General features: G+C 35.9%; 2 protein-coding genes across 3 annotated transcripts in view; one reads left to right on the forward strand and one right to left on the reverse strand.

Moving 5' to 3' along the window:
- CHORDC1 (cysteine and histidine rich domain containing 1) overlaps positions 1-18,976 on the forward strand; it is a gene marked incomplete at its 5' end in the record, with an annotated part of 41,566 nt that extends 22,590 nt beyond the window's left edge. Inside the window, 2 exons of the mRNA XM_079707576.1 lie at positions 441-499; positions 18,700-18,976. The remainder of the gene's footprint in view (positions 1-440; positions 500-18,699) is intronic.
- Positions 18,618-25,025, reverse strand: part of NAALAD2 (N-acetylated alpha-linked acidic dipeptidase 2) — a gene marked incomplete at both ends in the record, with an annotated part of 48,631 nt that continues 42,223 nt past the window's right edge. For both annotated transcript variants that reach the window (XM_079707572.1, XM_079707571.1), the window contains one exon: positions 18,618-18,807. In XM_079707572.1, coding sequence (XP_079563698.1) covers positions 18,618-18,807 — 190 coding nt within the window. The remainder of the gene's footprint in view (positions 18,808-25,025) is intronic.

Genomic DNA, 25,025 nt, shown 5'->3' on the forward strand with positions numbered 1-25,025 from the left:
TAGCCTCTTATTTTTGAGGTAATTTTAGATTTACGGAAGAGTTGCAAAAAAAGTACAGTTTTTTATATACTATATTAATCTTCCCTATACGTTAAAATCTTACATACCCGTAGAACATTTACAAAACTAAGAATTAGCCTTGGTACAATGCTGTTAACTAAAGTTGAACATTAATTTTGACCATTTGTTTTTAGTAGAACACGATTTAAGAGTAGTTCTTGAGACCTAATATTTTGGTAGTAATTAAAGCCAGTAATTATGAGCCATTAAAAATATAAGTTGAAATCAACCTTTCATAGACATCTATAAGTCAGTGTTGTAACTCCTTGCTGTAACCATATACTGGCAAAGTACTGTAATGATCTATTTTATTAAAATTTATATTTTATGCCAGAGATTTTAATTCTTACTAAGTAAAACTTGTGTTTGGTTTTCTTTAGACAGTTCAACCATCTAAGGGTGAAGAGAACCTTTAAAGAGTTCTTGGAAATATTTTAAGGTGACTTTTGGTTATTGCTTTACCACCCCTTGCTTTAAAAAAAAAAAAAAATCAGTCATTGCCCAACCCGAAAATGCATGTCATACATATACCCATATTAAATAAATTCACTTAAAAGTGGGAATTGCCTGGTAGTCCAATGGTTAGGGTTCTGTGCTTCCACTGTAAGGGGTCGGGGGGCCGGGGGGGAGGGGAGGGAAGCTTAGAAGCTTACTTATGAGGTCTGTAACCTTTTTTTTTTAATGGCCGGGTACTTTTAAGTTATCAGAATGTTAAAGGTTTTTGGTTTGTTTCATTGCAGATTATTTTGACCTGGCATTCATATTTGATACTTATTTTTGCCTATGTTATAATTCCATAGCCTCAATTATGGAATGCGAGCTAAGTACAGCTTGTTTTTAAATTTTGTTAATAGGTGTTTCCTTTCATTTCTTTTGTTTGTTGGGTAGGTGGGAAGTTGTTTTTTTACCTGATTGCTTCTTTACTTCCCAAGTACAACTTAAACTCATCTGTAGTTGTTGCATGACTTGCTTATTTTATTTAAGTGTAGATAGAAACCTGCTGCTTTAAACATTTGGCATTATCTCTAAAATACTGGACTTGCAAAGGTTTTCTTGTGGTTTTTTTTTTTTTGCATAGTTGTTTGATTTTAAGTTTTTATATAATTCTTAGTTGTGAAGAATTCCTTGAAAAACAGTTTTTCTAAAGAGCATGTTTTTATTAAATGCTAAATAATGCCTTTTCTTAGTTTTCCAATTTGATAGGCCACGTTTAATGTCTACTGAAGTGAAATAAAACTTGCAGCCTTAAACATTTTTATGTTGCTTAAAGATTATGTGTCAAAATAATTTTATTTGTTAATCCTTTTTGACTAAGCAGATACAGTGTTTAAGTAATTCAGTCCTTAAATTATCTTTTTTAAGACTGCTAATAGAAGTAAGATTACTGATTAAGCCTGGGAGAGGGTAGTCTCCCTGAACCTGTAGTACTTTCCCCTCCTCCAAAAATGAGACTAGCTGAGTATATTAATGTTTTTGAAAACACTATGATTCTTTTCTTCATATTGCTCATTTCAGTTTATAGTTCCATATTTATTAATTATTTATATGATTAATTTGTTAATGTTCGTATACACTTATAGACCACATACAACCTTGACTGTATTTGGGCCAACAATTATGTCCCCATTTTCTAGTACAGTATTTGGCATGTTGGTTGGCACATGTAAATATAAAGACGTAGCACTTGTTATGGGCCTGTCACTGTTCTAAGGAGTTTTATGAATATGATCTTAATCCTCATTGACCTTAAACCTCATGAGGTAGGTTCTCTTGTTACAGTCACTGAAACTGATTTATGGCACAAGTAACTTGCCCAGTGGCAAAACTAATGAGTTGTGGAGGAGAGATTTCAAACTCAGGCACCTGGCTTTCTGTTCTGTGCTCTTAACTACTATTCTATGCTGCTTATGTCTGTCAGTTGAATTAGTGGGTTCCGTAAAACATTGGCACATAGCATGGAAAACTAGTAACACTGTGTTTAGTTACCAGGAACAAATTTACTTTCACATGTTTTGTTAGAAAATAAATTTATAAAATAAAGTATGTAGTCCTTCTGTCTGTACGGTTTTGGTTATAATAATAGCTGGATTAAAAACGTATCATTTATGTTTTGACAACTCTTACGGTCTCTAGTTTCTCTAAACAGCTTCCAAAGAAATGTCAGAATCCTCAGTTTAAAAAAGTTTCCATTGCCATTTTGATAGTGATGTATTTTGTATATAGCTTGTAGATAGGAATTGGTATCTGTGTGTTGGATAAAATGTGTAATGAAACAGCATCAAACTTACCTTTGTTTTCCCCATTAATATGAGAGCTGGTTAAAGCAATCTTATGTCTGGAGCATAAGATATGCAGAGGAAGGACAGATAAGATTGTAAACATGGGGATAAATAGCAAAGGATCATTTGAATTGTTGGCTTTCATCTTGTAGACCAGGCCATTGGTTATCAAAATACCACTTCTAGACCAGAGGTGTCAGCATCTTGAAATCTGTTAAAAATGCAAATTCTTGGTCCCCAACCTGTCAGACCTACTAAATCAGAAACTCTGGAGTGATATCCAAAAGTTTGCAGAAGAATTTCCATTTTATTCTGTTGTACGATAAGTTTCGGAAACACTAGCAGCGTGGAAATCTAATTAGGCTTGCATTCTTTTTTTCTTTTTATCAACTTAATTTCTTTTAAGTTAACTTTTTGTTTCAGAACAGTTTTGGATTTAAAGAAAAGTTGTGAAGATAGTACAGAGTTCCCATATATTTCACCCCCATATTCCCCTATTTTTAATATATTGCATTAGTATGATACATTTGTTACAACTAATGAACTCATATTGATACATTATTATTAACAAAGTCCATACTTTATGCAGATTTCCTTAGTTTTTTACCTAATGTCTTTTTTCTGTTCCAGGATCCCATCCAGGATACCCCATTTCATTTAGTCATCATGTGTCTATCCTTGGTCTCTTCTTGATTTTGACAGTTTCTCAGACTCTCTTCAAAACCCTTAACAATTTTGAGAAATACTGGTCAGGTATTTTGTAGAATGTCTCCCAATTGGGATTTGTCTGGTGTTTTTCTTAGGATTAAATTTATGTGTTTTGAGAAAGAAAACCACAGGGGTAAAGTGCCATTCTCATTAGTGGTGTCAAGGGTACGTACTGTCAACATGGCTTACCATTTTGATCTCCTGGCTAAGGTAGTGTTTGTCAATTTTTTAACTGTAAAGTTACTCTTTGTCCTGTCTTCCATCGTTTAGTTCCTTCTGTGTGCAGCCCACACTTAAAAAGGGGTGGGGGAGCTATGTTCCACCTCTGAAGGGTGGGGTATCTATGTAAATTATTTAGAATTTTTGTGTTGTGTGGAAGATTTGTTTCTTCTCCTGATTTATTTATTTATGTATTTATACCAGTGAAGACTCGCTTTTATACTTTGAATTATAATCCAGTGCTACTTTGTTTCTCAGATTGTCCCAGCTTTGGTTATTGTAGCCTTTCAGTTGGCTGTGTGTCCCTTTGTCATATCCTTGGCCTATCATTGTGGGTTTACTTTTGGTTTTGTTTTGGTGTTGTTCTTTAGCACTTTCTTACCTTCTGGCACTCCAGCATGCTCCAGGCAGTCATTTCTCCAAAGATTCTAGGTTCTTTTTATTGGAAAATGGTATTAGAAACCAATATCTGGATATTAGGTGTACTCATTGCTGACTTATCTTTGTGTCTAGGTACACTCAAGCTGATAGCAAGGAAATATGTGTGTATACTAACCTGTCTATACACATATCTATAAATATTTCTGTAAGTAACTGTTTTTATCTATAGTAAGGTGAACCTGAGTTCACACTTAGATCTCCAACGCTAGTCCGTTACCACACAGATCACTGCAGCCTCCTCCCCTAGCTTATGTGTAACTTCCCACTCCTACAGTAAAAACCTGGCTTCTGTCATCCACTATCCATTTACTTGTTCAGTTTCAGTATACATATACAGCAGTATCAGAATTTTTAACCTAATCTCCTATAGGAAACAGATTTATCAACTGGAGTAGTGCTTAGGTAGTTTTTTACCTGTAGTCTTAACATTTCTAGACTCCTACAGTCTCAGAGTTAGCTGAGCACCTTTTCCCCCCTCACTTCTTTCTTTGAGTTTTTTTCATATATTTGTAATAAGGCTTGTATTTTATTTTAGAAAGATCATTGTAGGGAATTACCTGGCAGTCCAGTGGTTAGGATTGCACACTTCCACTGCACAGGGCCCAATTTTGATCACTGATCAGGGAAGTAGGATCCCCAGGCCACACGGCACAGCCAAAAATAAATAAAAATAAAATAATCATTATAATGAAAGGTGCAGTTAGAAGTGTTTTAAAGAGGAAGACCCTTTAGGATGAGGGCATGAAATACACCAGAAGCAGTAGGAAGAGAAGAGGATAAATTAAGAGGTTTATCTTGAACTCAAAGGAATTAGGGATTAGAGGGTGAAATCTCAAGGATGACTCGTAGATTTTGAAACAGAAGGAGCACCTAAACAAGATAGGGAATTTTGGAAGACGTGATTTTTTACAGAGGACTCTCGAGTCCAAGGAATCTATAATGCCCAGGTAAAGTAGTCCAAGCTATTGGTAAGTTCTGACGCTTACAGTGAGGCCATGTCTGACTCTCAGAATTTGGAAGTCATAAGTAAATAGGCGGTAATGTAAATATACCATTTAGCTAACTTTGAGAATACAAAGTTGATACTGTTCTGAACTTTTGAGAGCATCTTGCTTTAATCCAAAAGCGGTGACAATTCCTGTCCTTTGTATCATGCAGGAGTACACAGGCATTGAGATAAGTAAGCCTGAAAAAGGATGTTGAGGCTTACATCCGGAATATGCAGAGTGTGCCACCTAAACCACCTGTAATGGGTCCCCTAGATGAAAGAAAAGTTCTTTACCAGAAGAATGCGGAAGGAAGGCTGGGTGGATGAAAAACAACATAAATTCACCACAGACCCTTGATTCTGTCAGTATGATCATTAAACAATTTTAGTGTTAGGCATAATATATTCTTATGGTGGAGGAAAATGTAAAGATTATTTGTTAGAAATAAAATCCACAAATTTTAAATGATGCATTAGGCTTATTAGAATTGATGGCTTCCTTATAATTACAATTGTTTGTAAAACTTTAAAAGGCTTCCTAATTATGAAAGCTGGATTCCGATAACAGACTGATCCCAGACTGGCCTGAAACCAAGTTGGACTGTTTTCATTACCTTAATGATTCCTTCCAGCCCCCCCTTCCCTTGCCCATAATGCTACTTAAATTATCATAAAAAGGCTGAGTTGGACACAAAGGAGGGGAACCAGTTTAAGGAAGCAGAAAACCAATGTCAGGATGATGAAAATCAGAATTGAAAGATACTTAGGTGGAATTCTTGTCCCATTTAAGTAGATGTATAGTAATAGGGCTTTATAATTCACTTGATCAGATTAAAATACTTCATAAATTCCGTTTGATCTAGGCTTAGGAATTTAGGAAGTACTAGTTACAAGTAATTCAGAACTGTAGACATAATGATAACTAATTTTTTATTCAATAGCTTGGCAATTCAAGTGTGCTAAGCACTTTGCTAAGTGCTTTTGATAGCTTTTCATTTTATCTTCAGAATACCCCCATGATTATATATTATCCATATTTTATGGATAGAGAAACAGAGGCAAAGGAAGCTACATAACTTGCCTCAGGTCACAATAGGTAGCAGATGGCAAAAGGATTTTAAAATGAGGTCCTTCAACTTCAAAGTCCTGTTTAAACTCTCCACCATGACACTGAAGACATCTGAGTCACCATGCAAAACCTAAAATTGGAACTGCTATTTCTTTATTAGTGTTTAGTCTTTTCTTCCTTAGTATCAAGTGAGTGAATTATCGTGAAAAGGTAATGTGCTTTTAACTTTTGCAGTAGTTAATTGAGCCATTGACTTTCTTGATAAGGACCTCTATAGGGCTGATGGGCTATTGACAAGAATTAAGGATGGCTTCTGCAGGACTGCAAAAGGCCCATGGCAATGAAGGCAGGCAGTTTGTTCTAAAGGCTTGTGCATATAAATAACCTTGGACTTACTATCATTTGGAATCTGGAACAGTTTTCTACATCTGTGTTCTTAGATGTTGATGATTGGAAGACAATGTACATAGGCAAATAACATGTCACTGTAATGGGGTGAAAGAAGCAATGCATTAAAATTAAGTATTAGTGCATTAGGCAAACAAATTCACTCTTAACCTAGTTTTACATGATTGAAGTTTTCATTTGTGAAAAGTTAGGGAAGATGTCCCCATCAAAGTACAAGGAAAGACACTTAAACCTGAGCTCTAGAGTGTTTTAATGAATCAAGAACCACATGTAAAATTATTATGTTATAAATTATAGGACACTTCTTCCAAAGAGAGATATGTAGCCTGCATGGGTGATCTTTTTATATATTATTATGCTTTGCCAGATAATCTTGATGCTAGTTGAGGTTAGGTTTCTTAATATTTTTTTCTCCCAAAGGAATTGTTCTGAGTTGGTAGGTGTGAAATTTACATATTTTATTAATGTTTTTGGTAAGATATAAAAGTTTGTGAGCATCTTCAATTATTATAGCCATCCCTTTGCTTAATTATTTCATTTCATTCAAGAAAACATTTTTAGCTACTTCGTATGTGCTGGGGATAATTACCAAATACACTGTGGCCTCTGCTTCCAAAGAAGATTCCAGCAAGGAAAGCAAAAGGTCATCAAATAAAAACTATGCTAAAGATCAACCTGTAAAGAGTTGCTGTGAGAGCATGTTTGGTAGATTTTATACATGGAATTTTGGAGGGGTAGACACTGGAGTCCTGAAAAAAATGGGTAGGAGTTAACCAAATAGGAGGAGGGATGGAGAAAGAAGGATGTGAAAAGAACTAGAGTTGAGAGATGACAATGGCCTCTTAAGAAAACTCTTGTTAGTCTGCTTAGCCCCAAAGCTTTCTATCTTGCCCTCGCCCCTAAGCAAACATCTCAGCCTTGGTTTTAGGTTCCTCTAGATTCCAGTATATCGTGGTAGTTCATACAGCCATCAGAAACTCTGCTGATAATTCCCGTTAAAGTGTCTTAGTCTAGGACGAATCTGACCTTTAGCCCATGCCTAGAATTGGCAAATGTCCCCAAGGAAGTAAACAGTTGTTGCTCTCAGCAGTATTTGGAGACTTTTAGTACATTTAGTTTTCATTGCTTCTACAGTTTTTTGATATCTCTAAAAATATTGTGCATTTAATACATTTTTTTTTTAGTAGCTGGAACTGGAGTGATTGCCTGCCAGTACCTACTATATCATTCCTGGGAGTGTGGAAGTCCCTATTGAAAATCTGTAAATAGAGTGTAGCATGATCCCATTTAGGAAGATCATTCTGGCTGAAGTTACTATGATTGTGATCCAACAGGGGAAAGGAAGTTGGGTGATTTGAAAGGAAGTTTTTACATCATTTAAGTGAAAGATATTGTTGGCGTGAATTTAGAATAATCACACTTGGGATTGAAAGAAGTGGATGAATACAGACTTACTAAAAAGAGAGGAAACAGAGCAAATGACTCACTAAAATTAAAAAGCAATGACAATACAAAGGCTAAAATCCGTTACAGTGTGGTAATTATTTCTCACGTTACTGTTTTACCAAACTCATTTCTTTACTTCAAAAGTCAGGATTGGAGGAGAATTATTTTCTTGTATCTCATCTCCATATCTAAACTTGAAAGTTGGAAGGTCAATTGATAGTTTTGAAATTCTGAGCTAATATGAAAAATATTAAAATAGCCCATGTATGTATCTGTAAATGAGTGTTGTTTGTATCCTTAGAACAGAAGAACTAGTAAATTACAAAGATACAAAAAGAGGTTTGTATTTTTGAACTTTATTGCATCCCAGAACTTTGTGTACTTTTTTCTCTTCAAAGTTAAAACAGCCTTACTGTAGTTTTTATTATAAGAGGAATATATTCCAACGTAAGAAATTAAAGCAATACAGAAAAGTACAAAGATTAAAAGTCCACCACCCCAGTGTAATAAGTACTGCTGATACTTGCGTGATATCTGTACATTCAGTTTTATCAACATATTTTTTTTTCCAACTCAACAATAACTCATGGACAACTTACCAAAAAATGAAAAATGTTTATCAGTTTATCAGCTTTATGACTATTATACCATAAGTTAAGCAGTTTCCCATTGATGAATATTTAGTTTACTTTTTTACTATGATAAAATGTTGCAGTATCTTTGTCACAAATATTGGCATTCTTTCCAATTTTCTCTAGAATAATTTTTTAGAATTTAACGTATATGCCTATATCCCATTTCACATGCTTTTTATTAGTTTACTTTTATATTACTCAATATAAGCAACATGTTTAGATTTTTTAAATCATCAAACTATTGCATTATAATAGAAATTTATGGCTTATTTAAATTTGATTTTAAAAGTCAGCAACAGGGAATTCTCTCACGGTCCAGTGGTTAGGACTCAGTGGTTTCACTGCCATGGCCTGGGTTCAACCTTTGGTCCTGGTCGAGGGAACTAAGATCCCCCAAGCTGCGCTGCACAGCCAAAACGAAATGTCAGTAATAAAACAGGCAAAACATTTGTCTCTATTAAAGTATTTCTTTGCTATTTCACAAGTATCATGAGAAATAATCTCTTACTCAGGATATGGACCAAGGAATAGGGTATGCTTAGGGGAAAAAATGTTTATTTTTTTCTTTTGGGGGGGATGATTCTTTGAGCTGGGAGATGGATAAATGGGAGTTTATTGTATGTTCTCTATGTGTAAGTTTGGTGCTTAATGAGACTTGAGGTGCTGTTCTGGGTGTACAGGACTCAATCTCTTCTAGAGTGTTTTTTTGGTTTTGGTTTTGGTTTTAATATATCTGATATGTAATCTGTAAATTTAAAGTGGAAAACATTAATTAGATACATTTATATATTGTAATATGATTGCCATTGTGGTGATAATTAGCACCTCTATCACCTTACATAGTTATCCTTTTTTTGGTAGTTGGAATAAGTTCTCTTAACAAGCTTGATGATTGTAACACGATACTATTGTCTGTACTCCCTGTACTGTGCATTATATCGCTAGAGCTTTTTTACTACTTATTGTAAATTTGTACCCTAAACAACATTAATCTTGTCCTCCACCCCTTAGCCCTTGCTAACCACCATCTTATTCTGTTTCTGCAAGTTTGAATTTTTAAAATTCCAAATATAAGCAATATCATACAATACTTGTTTTCTTTCTGACTTAATCTCACTTAGCAAAATGTGCTGAGGCCATCCATGTTTTCACAAATGGCAGGATACCCTCCTTTCTTCGTGGCTGAGTAATATTCCACTATATATGTACCATATTCTCTTTATTCAACCATTGACAGACACTAAGTTTTTTTCCACATCTTGGCTATTATAATGCGGCCATGAATATTGGGGTTCACATTTTTTTTGAGTTAGTGGTTTCATTTTCTTCTGGTAAATAACCCAGAAGTGGAATTGCTGGATCATGTGGTAGTTCTATCTTTAATTTTTTGAGGAACCTCCACACCGTTTTCGATAGTGGCTGTGCCAGTTTACGTTCCTACTGATAGTGTACCAAGGGTTCCCTTTTCTCCACATTCTCACCGGCACTTCTTATCTCTTTTCTTTCTGATGATAACCATTTTAACAGGTATGAGATGATAGCACACTGTGGTTTTAAGTTGCATTTCCCTGATGATTAGCGATATTGAGCATCTTTTCATGTACGTGTTGGCCATCTGTATGTCTTTGGAAAAATGTCTTTTATGTCTTCGGCCCATTTTTTAATCAAATTATTTGCGTTTTTGTTTCTGACTTCTCCATATATTTTGGATATTAACCCCTTATTATATATGTGATTTGCAAAAAGTTTCTCCCATTCTGTAGGTTGCCTTTTCATTTTGTTGTTTCTTTTGCTGTGCAAAAGCTTTTAAATTTGATGTAGTCCCATTTGTTGATTTTTGCTTGTGTTGTTATATCCAAAGAAATCATTACTACCACCAGTGTTGAGTTTCTTCCCTATATTTTCTTCTAAGAATTTTAAAGTATCGGGTCTTATGTTTAAATTTTTAATATATTTCAAGTTAATTTTTTTGAGTGGTGTAAGATAACGGTCCATTCTCATTGCTCTGCATGTGTTTATCCAGTTTTCCCAACACAATTTGTTAAAGAGACTATTCCTTTCCCCACTGGGTGCACTTGACTCCCTTATCCAATATTACTTGACCATATAAGCAGAGGTTTAATTCTAGGCCCTCTAATGTGCTCCACTGGTCTATGTGTCTATTTTTGTGCCAGTATAATACTTTTTTAAAAAATTGAAGTATAGTTCATGTACAATATTATATGTTTCAGGAGTACGACATACTGATTCACAATTTTTAAAGGTTATATTCCATTTATAATTATAAAATATTGGCTATAGTCCCTGTGTTGTACAATATATCATTGTAGGTTATATATTTTATACAGAGTAGTTTTTAGTTCTTAATCTCCTACACCTATTTTGCCCCTTCCCCCTCCTCACTGGTAACTACTAGTTTGTTCTGTATACCTGTGTGACTGTTTCTTTTTAGTTATGTTCACTAGTTCATTTTATTGTTATTTATTTGTTTTTTAATTGAAAGGAACATTCTTTAAATTCTATAGAACTTGACAGTTTTCAAAAGCTTCACACATGATTTCATATAATCCCATAAAAACCCTTTTTTTAAATCACCTACCCCTGTATTGCCCCCCCTTCCCTCTCTGCACTGGTAAACACTAGTTTATTTTCTGTACCTGTGAGTCTGTTTCTTTTTTTTTTTATTCATTAATTTGTTGTATTTTTAGTTTCCACATATATGTGATATTATACAGTATTTGTCTTTCTCTGACTTATTTCACTTAGCATAATACCCTCCAAGACCATCCATGTTATTGCAGATGGCAAAATTTTCTTTTTTATGGCTGAGTAGTATTCCATTGTGTATATGTGTGTCTGTGTGTGTGTCTGTGTGTGTGTGTACCACATCATCTTCATCCATACATCTGCTGATGGACACTTAGGTTGCTTCCATATCTTGGCAATGGTAAATAATGCTATGAATATTGAGGTGCATGTATATTTTCAAATTATGGTTTTCTCTGGATATATGCCCAAGAGTGGTATTGCTGGATCATATGATGGTTCTGTTTTTGCTTTTTAAGGAACTCCCCCATACTTTCTCCAAAATGGTTGTACGAATTTACATTCCCTCAACAGTGTACAGGGTTCCCTTTTCTCCACATCTTCATGAACATTTGTTATTTGTATTCTTTTTGATGATAGCAATTCTGAGAGGTCTGAGGTGATATCTTACTGTGGTTTTAATTTGCATTTCTCTGATGATTAATGATGTTGAGCATCTTTTCATGTGCCTGTTGACCATCTGTATATCTGCTTTGGAAAAATGTCTATTCAGGTCTTCTGCCCAGTTTTTAATCAGGTTGTTTGTTTTTTTGATGTTGAGTTTTATGAGTTGTTTATATATTTTGGATCTTATCATTTGCAAATATTTTCTCTCATTCACTAGGTTGCTTTTCATTTTCTTGATGGCTTCCTTTACTGTGCAAAAGCTTTTAAGTTTAATTAGGTCCCATCTGTTTACTTTTGCTTTTATTTCCTTTGCTTTAGGAGACAGATCCAAAATAATACTGCTATGATTTATGTCAGAGAGGGTTCTGCCTATGTTTTCCTCTAGGAGTTTTATGATTTTCTGTCTTATATGTAGGCCTTTAATCCATTTTGAGTTTATCTTTGTATGTGATGTTAATGTTCTAATTTTATTCTTTTACATGTAGCTGTCCAGTTTTCCCAGCACCACTTATTGAAGGGACTGTCTTTTCTCCATTGTATATTCTTGCTTCCTTTGTCATAGATTAATTGACCATAAGTACATGGGTTTATTTCTAGGCTTTCCATCCTGTTCCATTGATCGATGTATCTGTTTTTATGCCAGTACCATATTATTTTGATTACTGTAGCTTTGTAGTATAGTTTGAAGCCAGGGAGTGTGATTCCTCCAGCTCTGTTCTTTCTCCATATTATTTTGGCTATTCAAGATCTTTTGTGTGTCCATAGAAACTTTAAAATTTTCTTTTCTAGTTCTGTGAAAAATGCCCATGGTATTTTGATAGGGATTACATTGAGTCTGTCAATTGCCTTCAGTATTATGGTCATTTTAACAATATGGATTCTTCCAATCCATGAACATGGTATATCTTTCCATTTGTTTGTGTCATCTTCAATTTTTTTCATCAGTGTCTTACAGTTTTCAAAGTATAGGTGTTTTGCCTCCTTAAGTAGACCTCTAGGTATTTTCTTTTTGATATGATAGTAAATGGGATTGTTTTCTTAAATTCTTTTTCTGACCTTTTGTTGTTAGTGTATAGAAATGCAACAGATTTCTGTATATTAATTTTATATCCTTCAATTTTACTGAATTCATTGATGAGCTCTAGTAGTTTTCTGGTAGCATCTTTAGGATTTTCTACGTAGAGTATCAGGTCATCTGCAAACAGTGACAGTTTTACTACTTCTTTTCCAATTTGGATTCCTTTTATTTCTTTTCCTTCTCTGGCTACTGTGGGGAGGACTTCCAAAACCCTGTTGAATAAAAGTGATGAGAGTGGGCATCCTTGTCTTATTTCTGATCTTAGAGGAAATGCTTTCAGATTTTCATCATTAAATATGATGTTACCTGTGGGCTTGTCATATATGGCCTTTATTATGTTGAGGTTTGTTCCCTTTGTGTCCATTTCTGGAGAGTTTTTATATTAAATGGATGCTTAATTTTGTAAAGCTTTTTCTGCATCTGTTTCTGCATCTGTTGATATGGTTTTTACCCTTCAGTTTGTTAATGTATATTACATAGATTGATTTGCAGATATTGAAAAATCCGTGCATCCCTGGGATAAATCCCACTTGATCATGGTGCATGATCCTTTTAATGTATTGTTGAATTTGGTTTGATTATATTTTATTGAGGATTTTTGCATCTGTGTTTATCAGTGATATTGGCCTGTAATTTTCTTTTATTGTGGTGTCTGTTTTTTGTTATCAGGATGATGCTGGCCTTGTAGAATGAGTTCACAAATGTTCCTCTGTAGTTTTTAGTATAGTTTGAGAAGAATAGGTGTTAACTCTTCTCTAAATGTTTGGTAGCATTCACCTGTGAAGCCTTCTGGTTTTGACTTTTGTTTTCTGATAGTTTTTATTACTGTTCTGCTTTCATTGCTGGTAATTGGTCTGTTCATATTTTCTGTTTCTTCCTGGTTCAATCATGGGAGATCATACATTTCTAGGAATCTTGCATTTTCTTCTAGATTGTCCATTTTATGGGTGTATAGCTGTTCATTGTAGTCTCTTATGATCCTTTGTATTTCCTTGGTGTCTCTTATAACTTTCATGTCTGATTTTATTGATTTGGCCCTCTCTTTTCTTTCTTGATGAGTCAGGCTAAAGGTTTATCAGTTTTGCTTATCTCTTCTAAAAACCAGCTCTTAACTTCATTGATCTTTTCTATTTTTAGTTTCTATTTTACTTATTTCTGTTCTGATATTTATGATTTATTTCCTTCTACTAACTGGGGTTTTGTTTTTCTTTTTCTACCTCCTTTAGGCATATGGTTATATTGTTTATTGTAATACACTTTTAGTACTATAGCTTTGTAATATAGTTTGAAATCAGGAAGTATGATACCACGAGCTTGGTTCTTTTTCCTCAGAATTGCTTTTGCTATTTGGGGTCTTTTGTGGGTCCATACAGATTTGAGGATTGTTTTCTACTCTGAAGAATGCCATTGGTGTTTTGATGGGAATTGTGTTGAATCTATAGATGGCTTTGGATAGTATGGACATTTTGACAATATTACTTATTCCGATCCATAAACACAGGCTATCTTTCCATTTATTACTTTTGTTTTCAGTTTCTTTCAGCAATAATCTTTCACTTCCTTGGTTAAACTTATTCCTAAGTATTTTATTGTTTTTTATGCTATTGTGATTGGGATAGTTTTATTTCCTTTTCAGATGTTTCATTCTTAGCGTATAGAAATATAATTGATTTCTGTATATTGAATTTTGTCTCCTTCAATTTTACTGAAATCATTAATTGGTTCAAACAGTTTTTTTTTTTTTTGGTTGAGTCTTTGGGATCTTCTATATATGAAATTGTAGCATCTACAAATATCAACACTTAGTTCTTCATTCTGTATTTGGATGCCTTTTGTTTGTCTTGCTCAGGTGCTCTATATTGAGCAATTTAGTACTTCAGTACTGTATTTAATAAGAATGGTAAAAGTGGGCATCCTTGTCTTGTTCCTGATCTTAGAGGAATAGCTTTCAATTTTTATCCATTGAGTATCACGTTAACTGTAGGTTTGTTACATATGGCCTTTATTATGTTGTGGTATGTTCCTCTATACCCAGTCTGCCTAGCGTTTTTTAATCATGAAAGGATGTTGTATTTTATCAAATGCTTTTCTGCATCAACTGAGATGATTATGTAATTTTTATCTTTCATTAATGTGATGGTATATTACATTTATTGATTTACATGTTGAACCATCTTTGCATCAAAGGGATAAATCCCATTTGGTCATGATGTATAACCCTTTTTTTGTGTTCTTAAATTCAGTTTGCTAAGATTTTGTTGAAAAATTTGCAGCTACATTCATCAGAGATATTAGTCTATTGTTTTCTTAAAGTATCCTTATCTGGCTTCAGAATCAGGGTAATGCTGGCCTCATAAAATGACTTTGGAAGTATTTCCTCCTCAGGTTTTTGCAAGAGTTTGAGAAGGACTGTTGTTAATTCTCTTTTGAATGTTTGGTAGAATTTGCCAATGAAGCCATCTGGTCCTGAGGTTTTCTGTGTTGCGTGGTTTTTGATTACTGATTCAATCTCTTTGCTCATTAATGGTCTGTTCAGAATTTGTTTGTCCTGATTCAGTCTTGGTAGTTTGTGTTTATAGAAGTTTATGCATTTCTTCTAGGTTATCTCGTTGGCATATAATTGTTCATAATAGTCTCATATGTCTTCTGTATTTCTGTAGTATTTGTATCTCTGTAGTGTCTTCTTTTTCATTTCTAATTTTGAGTCTTCTCTCTTTTTTTCTTAGTCTGTTTAAAGGTTTGTCAATTTTGTTTATCTTCTGAAGAGCCAGCTTTAATTTTGTTAATTCTGTTTTTTTCCTCCCTGGTCTCTATTCATGTATTTCCACTTTGATCCTCCTGCTTTCTTTTTCTAGTTCCCTGAGGTGTAAAAGTTAGGGGGATTTTTTTTTTGAGATGTTTCTATATTTCTCAATATATGAATTTATTGCTATAAACTTTCCTCTCAGAGCTGCTTTTCCTTTATTCAATAAGATTTGATAGGTTGTATTTCCATTTTCATTTGTTTTGAGATAATTTTTTAATTTCCTTTTTTTCCCTCTGACTCATTGTTTAGGAGTGTCTTGTTTACTTTCCACATATTTGTAGATTTTCCAGCTTTCCTTATTGTTGATTTCTAGTTTCATAGATTGTTATCTGAAAAGATAGTTGGTGTGATTTCAGTATTCTTATTTGTTGAGATGTGTTGCTTTCATTTCTTCTCATATCATGATTAATACTAGATAATGTTCTGTGTGTACTTGAGAAGTATGTATATTCTGCTACTTTTGGATATGTCTGTTAAGGTCATTTGTTATACAGTATAGTTAAATTACAACATTTCTTATTGATTTGATGCCTGGATGATCAGTGGTCATTGCTGGCAGTCGGATATTGAAATCCTCTACTATTATTGCATTATTGCCTATCTCTCCCTTTTGATCTATTAGAATTTGCTTAATATATTTCAGTGTGCCAATGTTGGGTGTGTATATATTTATGATTGTTGTATGTTCTGGATATATTGACCTTTTTATCATTATATAATGACCTTTTGTCTCTTATCATTTTTGGCATTAAGTCTGTTTTGTCTGGCTATACCTGCTTTCTTTTGGTTTCCAGTTGCACGGAATATCCTCATCCACTCACATCTTCACCCTGAGCTTATGTGTATCTCTAGAGCTGAAATTATATAGTTAGGTCTTTTTAATCCATCCAGCCACTCTGTGCCTTTGATTAGTGAATTGAGTTTATTTCTATTTAGAGTGATTACTGATATGTAAGGACTTACTACTGCCATCTTATCATTTGTCTTCTGGTTGTTTTGTATCTCCTTTCTTTGCTTTTCCCTCTGTTTCTGTCTACCTTTGTAAAGTGGTGATTTTCCATGGTGATTTGCACAGTCTCCCTTTTTTTTATGTTTCATGACTACTCTAGATTTCTGCTATGTGGTTACCAAGCGTGAACATCTTAGAGATAAAATAATCCTATGGGAAAAAGACTGAAAAAGTAGTTCAAACACATTCTGTGTGTTGAACTTGTGGTAGTACATATTCTCTAATGTCCTGAGTTTATTACAGTGCATACCACATAATCATTGTTCTGTTCAAATGATCAATTGTTGATTAAAGATGATAAAAACAAAATAACTTACCAATTAAAGTAAACAATAAGTTGAAAAGGTTACTGTTTTTCTCTAAACCCATATTTCTAACCACACATGCTATTTTAGCAATAAATATCTTCTGGAAAGCTGCCGGTAGGAAAAACATAAAAGAGATTTATAAATTTTTGTATTTTGTCCCCTTTAGAAATGATATAATAGAGTTAGATGGAACCTTAACAATCCTTACTCTTGAAGAAACTGATGCCCAAAATTATGTAGTGATTTACTCAGTTGGGACAGTAGAAAACCCAATATTGTCTCTACAAGACAATGCTTTAAGTCAAAAGTTAAAATACAGTTACTCCTCTATCCTAAAATAAAGTCTTATGTTAAGGTAATATATAGTATGGTAGAAAATTAAATTCATAGATTTGCTAAAACAAACTTTTCACAGAAGTCTAATTTAATATGCTTTATACATTTATTTATACTTCATGAGTAATATCTTTTATTGCCCTTTAAAGCTTCTTATTGTAGTTAGTGTGCTTGCCTATGAGGGCTCATTTTTTTTGATTCTCAACTCTTTTTGGCAAAGTAATTAAACAACCAAGCTTTTTGAAGCTTTCATCTCAGATTACCCACAATTCTGAATCATTAGGCTCTGCATGAAAGTTTGCACATGCTGATATACTTCTGTTCAAGAGGAGTCAGAGTATGAAGATTTGTGGCAACTACAGTAGACCTGTGAACAACACAGGTTTCAACTGCATAGGTCCATTTATCCGCAGATTTTTTTCCACTAAATATGTACTACAGCACTACATGATCCATGGTTGGCTGAATCCATGCATGCAGAAGCAAGGATATGGAGAGGCCAACTGTCAAGTTACACATGGATTTTCAACTGCACAGAGGGTCAGCACCCCTAACCCCCATGTTGTTCAAGGGTCAACTGTTTTCACCTATCAGATATATATTATTCAGTAGAGTTGAAGTTATCAAAAGTATAGCTATTACTCACTTTTCCTTACCATTTATACTCCATGATGGTTTCACAAGAGAAGGTGTGCTATTCCAGTCTCCTTGCCAGACATTTTTTTTCTTGTTAATCAAATTTATTTATGAGGTATCATTGTTAACACATTTTAAGTTTACTGTTAGATGAAGTTTGACAACTGTATATTCCTGTGTAACCATCATCCAGATCATGATACAGAAAACTCCCATCATCCCAGAAACTTTCCTCTTTGTAGCAGATTTCCTCCCTGCCTGCCCCTTACTTGACCCAAGCAATCACTGATCTAATTCCTAATACCATAGATTAGTTTTGCTTCTTCATATAAATTGAATCTCATACTAGGCATTCTTTTGTGTCTGGCTTCTTTCCCTCAACAATGTCTGCCAATAATATTACATGTATTGGCAGTTATTTCATTTTCATTGCTGAGTAGTATTCCATTGTGAATATACCACAATTTATCCATTCATTTATTGATGGGCATTTGCATTATTTACACATTAAGCTGCGATGAACATGCAACAGTCTTTTGGTGATCATGTTTTTGCTTTTCCTTAGTAAATACCTAGAAGTAGAATTTTAGAGCTATAATATAAGTATATATTTAACTTTATAAGAAAGTGCCAGACTGTTTTCCAAAGTGCTTGAACTGTTTTACTTTCTGGCCACCAATGTCTGAAGAGTTCAAGTTCCTTGCCATATTTTATTTTACGGAATTTTCACTTACTTTATCTCTTTCTCCATATGACTAGAGGTTTTTTGGTTTGTTTTATTGGATTAGCACTTTGATGATGAAGTTATGAATTTTCAAAGAGCCAAAAATCTCTTTGAAGATGAACAAGGTGGAAGTCTAAAGTCAAAACATGACATGAAAAGCAAGATTTTAGCATGCTCTGGCTTCATGTGTTATCAGAAAGAAAGAAGGATTTTATCCTCAGACTTTTAATGTCAGCTAGTTGGCTGAGACCTTACTATAACAACTCTTTCAGAGTCCCTGCTGCTGCTTGAATTGTAAAGGATGCAATTGAAATGTGTTTCTTTACTTCTTTCCAGGCTGAACGAGGATCTGCTTTATTTTCAATATCAAATATAGCATCAAAGATGCCAGGAAATGATTCGCCAGCATATTTGTTGTGGCTGCTTGGAGCAAAGATGATGTGCCTAGTAGAAAAAAACAAAGAGGACAGGTTGAACTGAAGTGTATACATATATTACATTTTATATGCTTTTTCTTTATTCATTCGCTTTGTTAGACCATATCTTACTAAGTATTCTGTGTCTCCTCCTGGCATTTACTTTTGTTACTCCAAAATAAAAACATATATAATTGGTTTGAGATCCTTAGTTAATGGTATAATTTTAAGCAAAGAAAGGAGTTGATAAGACGCATCTCGTGAATCATATGTTGCCAACCCATGCAGTTGGAAGTAAGTAGATTCTTTCCTGTAAGTTATGGGCATTAGTTGTCTAACTGCCTAGACATCCACAAACTGACATCCATGAAGCATGGATAATTTATGGATATGTTTAATAAGAGATTAAAAAAATAATTACCGCTGTATTTATTGCCTTTTTTAGAGATTCAACAAGAATGATAGTTGTTCCCAGTACTGTTCAGACATTAAAAAGCAATAATTAAAGAAGTTTGTATTACAAAAATATCACAAGTGGTAAGGATAATAAAGCCCATTCCACAAAGGTAAAATGGCTATATATGGGTTGCCCACAAAGACACTTTTTTGATCTAGAAGGAAAGTTTGCAGTTGATTTCCTACTTCACCTCATAAGTAGCTCAAGAGATCAAGTTACTTCTCTCCGCAGTGTGTGGAACTCTGCCTTCCACAAATGTACATATTTTATTAAACACTCTTATCAGGAATTAGGCCCAACAGTCAAATCCTAGAGCTGCTTCAAGCTGTAAATCTACTGTAGGACACAATATGGAACTCTATGTAAAGTCACTATATTAATGATCAAAGAGAAATTTATAATGTAATCATTTAGATTTCCCAAAGTACATCAGAATTTATTGCTCTTAGCTTTTAAATTTTAGTATGGCCTCAAATGGATCTTTCTTATTAAAACAGGTATATGTGCTAAACTGTTTATAAACATTAGTATTCTGACATATATAAGCTGAGATTAGAGATACAGGTCATAGGTATTCCTTACTATACATGCCGTCTTCTGGAGAATTGTAAAGGGAGAGTATAGTACAATATTATTGATACAGCAATCAAGTAAACCTGATGAAATTGTAAATGGGGTGTTTTCCTAATTTCTTTCTGATCATTACTGTGTAGAAATGCCATAGGTCCCTGTATATTGCTTATGTGTCCTACAGCTTTACTGAATTAATTTATTCTAATAGTTTTTTTGTGGAATCATTAGGATTTTCTACATATAGTACCATGTCATCTGCAATAGTGACAGTTTTACTTCTTCCTGGTTTGGTTGTCTTTGATTTACTTGTCCTAATTGCTGTGGCTAGGACTTCCAGTACTATGTTGAATAAAAGTGGTGAGAGTAGGCATACTTGTCTTGTTCCTGATCTTAAAGGAAATGTTTTGGGTTTTTCACCATTGAGCATGATGGCAGCTGTGGGTCTGTCATATATGGCCTATGTTATGTTGAGATACACTGCCTCTGTATCCAGTTTGTTGAGACTTTTTTTTTTTTTAATTCACTCTGCAGCATGTGGGATCTTAGTTCCCCAACCAGGGATCGAACCCATGCCCCCTGCAGTAGGAACACAGAGTCTTAACCACTGGACCACCAGGGAAGTCCCATGAAACTTTTTATCATAAGTGGATATTGAATTTTGCCAGATGTTTTTTCTCTATTGAGATGATTATATGATTTTTATTCACTTTGGTTGGGAATCTTCTTCTTTCAGCACTTTGAATACATCATGCCACAGCCTTCTGGCCTGATAAATTTCTGCTGGAGTATCTGCTAATGGTCTCAAGAGGATTCTCTTGTTCATAAGTTGTTTTTCTCTTTCTGCTTTTAAGATTCTCTCCTTATTTCTACCTTCCTTGCCATTTTAATTATAATTTGTCTTAGATGGGTATCTTTTGGTTCATCTTACTTGGAATTGTCTCAGCTTCCTGGATCTGGGTGTCTGTTTCCTTACCCATGTTGGGGAAGTTTTCAGCCCCCTTCTCTTTTCTTTTGGGACCTCTATAACATAAATGTTGTTTCACTTGATGTTGTCCCAGAGGTCCCTTAAGCTGTCATCACTTTTAAAAATCCTTTTTGCTCTTTGTTGCTCTGTTTGTGTGAGTTCCACTACCTGTGTTCCAGGTCACCGATTCTTCTGCTTCTTCTAGTCTGCTAGTGAACCACTCTAGTGTATTTTTCAGTTCAGTTATTGTATTTCTTTAACACCATGACTTCTATTTGGTACTTTGTTATATTTTCTACAAGTTTCTCAAAGTTTTCACTGCGTACATCCATTCTTCTCTCACATTCAGTAGCATCTTTTATGACCACTACTTCGAACACTTTATCAGGTAGATTACTTATATTTGTTTAAATGTTTTTTTTTCCTGAGGTTTTGTCTTTTTTTCTTTGTTTGTAACATATTCCCGTGTTTCCTCATTTTGCTTGACTCTCTGGAAGATGTGGCTGTTTCATCTAATGCATAGAAACCAACAGTCTTGATGGAGTAGCCTCATGTGATAAACCTTATTGTTCAACCTTTCCCTAGCTCTTGGTTGTCTCTCAAACCTCTGTGATTCTCCAAGCCACCAATTTTTAATAGCTCCCAATAGCTGAGTGTGTGCCAAGACCTGTCAGTGTACCAAAGGGGAATATCTCAGTCAGCACTTAGATTCAGGATGATTGGAAGCCAGACCCTCAGGCAGCAGCTTTTAAAGTATGCAAATATATACCATCCTGTGGAACACAAGAGTAGGTCTGGTGGCCACTAGAGCCAGGTCATATGAAGGTGTCCCCTGGGTAGCAGTCAAAAGTCGGGGCTCCAGAAAAGTGTATAAGCTCCTTTCTGGTAATATACTAGCAAGCTGTAGCAAAGCAGAGGGAGAATGTAAAGATGGCATTCCCCAGCCCGTGTTGCCTGAGAGGAGCTCCACAGGCCTCTAGATGTGTGCCAAGCGTGAAGGCTGCCCCTCAGGCTGAAGCTCCAGGACAGGCAAATAGGCCTCTTCTACGGAAAGGTGGGGGGTGTTTCCGCCTGCTATCTGTGCAGTGGCCTGAAGGTGGCAGCCTCCCAAGCACTGACTCTCAGATCATTGTAACCCTGTGGGACCCTGGAAAGCAATCCCACCTGGCCACCAGAGGCAGGGGATGAAGGGGTATCCCCTGGGCAGCAGCCGCAAAAGCTGAGGCATCAAACATTACTACAGAGTTCCCCTGAGAGATGCTCGTTCTCTGGAGCGTGGCAAAGGGAGAGCATGAAGACAGCACCTGCCCTCCTACATCTCTGGTACAGTTTACAGTCAGCCCTTAGGTGGGTAATGTGTTTAATCAGAATCCTGCCTCTCGGCCTGTAGCTGTGATTATAAGCTTATAGGCTTCTTTCCCTGGAAGACAGCCCTTGGTTCTGCTGCCTCTCTCTTGCTGTGCCTGACAGTGGTAGCTGTTTAATATCTATTCCTATGACACCCGCAAGCATAATCCCCTCTGGTCACCAGAGCCAGGCAATGTAGAGGTATCCCCGGCAGCAACTTCAAAAATCACGGTGCCAGAAAAGGGTATAAGCTCCCTCCTGAGAGATAAGGTCAAGCTGGAGTGAGGCAGAGGGAGAGCGCAAAGAGTGCTTCCACCAGCCTCCATTCCCCGAGAGCACTCCGTAGGCTTTGAGAAGTGCGCCAGAACAAAAGCCCTCTCCTCAGGCCAAAGCTCCTGGACAAGCAAATGAGCGTCTTTCTCAGAAAGACTGGGGGTGTTTTCAGTCTGCTCGTACCTTGGGGATGGTAGTCTGCCAAGAACTGTCTCTCCAGTTGTTACAGCCTCATGGGATGCAGGAATGCAAGCCCTCCTACCCCCTACCTTGAGCCAAGCAATCAAGAGTGTCTCCTGGTGACAGCTACAAAAACCAGGACACCAGATGCAAAAGGCAGAGTACCAGCTGCAAATAAAAGCTCCCCTCCAGAGATACTGGTGCTCTGGAGATCAGCAGAGGGAATGCATGAAGATCATCACCTTCAGGGAAGAGGAGGGAAAGAAAGATAGTGCCCACGAGCTTTAGCAAGGCAGAGGAAGAGCGGAAATCGGCACCCACCGGCCCCCATCTCGGAGAGTATCCCAACAGGCCCTTGCCCCTCCAGCCGGTGCTTTAAGATCAGCAAATGAATCTCTTTCACATAAAATCTGGGTGCTTTTAAGGACTGCTTCTGTGCTGGGCCCTGTGCAGATGAGTTCCAGTGAGTCCTTTCAGCCTGAGCAGTTTCTCAGTTCTGTACATCCCTTTGGTCTTAGGGATGCAGCAGCTTTGTTGGCTCTCAAAGCCAGATATTTGGGAGGCTTACCTCTCAGGCACAAGTCCTAAAAGTTGAGGTGGCTGATTTGGGTACAAACCCTTTGCTGTGGGCTGCTGCCCCAGGAGTGGGCTTTGTGGGAAGATTGGGCCTCAGCCTCACCTACCCACATCCACGTGGCCTTTTTCTCCTTTGCCTGATGTGAAGGAGTTTCTCAGCTAATCGTCAGGTCTTTTTCAGAAGAAACTGTCCCATCTGTAGCTGTAGATTTGATATGTCTGGGAGAGGTGAGTTCAGTATCTTCCTACATTGTCATCTTGAACCACCTCTCCCTGGCTTTAGAATATAGTCTTCATGTTCAATTAATAGTTCCAAAAAGTGTGTTTACCTTTTGACCCTGAAATCTCAGGTACTGATTATAGAGATATTAAAACAAATGTTCAAGTAGGGCTCAGGGACATTTTATAGCAGTACTTTTCATAATACTAAATAATTGGGGGACAAAATCTAATTAAAAACTCAATAAGGACTAAAAAAATTACACATGAAAGCCATACAGTGGAACACTATGCAGCAGATGAGAAGAGTTAAAATTATATATATTGGGCTTCCCTGGTGGTGCAGTGGTTAAGAATCCACCTGCCAATGCAGGGGACACAGGTTTGCGCCCTGGTCTGGGAAGATCCCACATGCTGTGGAGCAACTAAGCCCGTGTGCCACAACTACTGAGCCCATGCTCTAGAGTCTGTGAGCCACAGCTACTGAAGCCAGAATTCCTAGAGCCTGTGCTCCACAACAAACCCATGCACGGCAACAAAGAGTAGCCCCCGCTCGCTGAAACTAGAGAAAAGCCCGCGTGCAACAACGAAGACCTGACACAGCCAAAGGAATAAATAAGTAAAAAATAAATAAAGTTATATGTATTGACATAGATCTCTGAGATAAATTTTTACCAAAAATAGTTGCAAAGTGATATATGGTCCCATTTATGTAAACAGAAATGAATAAATAATAAATAAATAACTATACATGTGTACATAACTGCATTCAAAATTTAACATCAAGCTCATCACTGATTTTCCCTGAAGGAAATAATAGAAATGTCCGGGTGTTAGCACTGTCCCTTTTTATTCTATATAATTATATAGAGCCTGAATTTGAAAAAGAGATGTTTTGCTTATAAATCATATAAATTAAAAAATAAGGACTTCCCTGGTGGTCCAGTGGTTAAGAATACACCTTCCAATGCAGGGGACGCTGGTTCGGTCCCTCGGTTGGGGAACTAAGATCCCACATGCCGCGGGGCAACTAAGCCCGTGCCTCAACTACTGAGCCCTTGAGCTCTGGAGCCCACACGCCACAAGTAGAGAGAATCCGACTCACTGCAACGAAGAGCCTGTGCACTGCAACAAAAGATCCCGCGTGCCGCAACTAAGACCCAATGCATCCAAAAAAATATTTAAAAAAAAAAAACCTTTAAAAAATAAAAAAAAAGATAGACTAATGATAGGCAAGAGAGGATTAACGTGTAGATTAGCTTTCAACCTTTGATTTGATTTATGTAAATACTAAACTGATGGCTGCTATTTCATTTGTATTGATAAACATTTATCCTTACATTATGTAAACTATTATAAAAAATAGCAGCCATTTACTGAGTATACCCTCTCTGAGCTAAATCTTCTGCATGCCTTAAATCTACAAACCTATGGGGTAAAAGCACTGTAATCTCCATTTACAGCTGAGGAACCTGAGTCTTAGAGAAGTAAATTTGCCCAGGTCACACTTAGTATTTGGCAGAGCTGGGCTCTAAATGCCTGGGCTTATAATCAGTTAAATTATTACTAATATTTATAAGAAAGGTAACATAGAAATATCTTTTGTATATATCATTTGATGATAAACAGCCTTGTAAAATAGCAATTATCACCATCC

This window comes from Hyperoodon ampullatus, assembly GCF_949752795.1.
Source record: "Hyperoodon ampullatus genome assembly, chromosome: 7".
In the NCBI taxonomy this organism is placed as follows: domain Eukaryota; kingdom Metazoa; phylum Chordata; class Mammalia; order Artiodactyla; family Ziphiidae; genus Hyperoodon; species Hyperoodon ampullatus.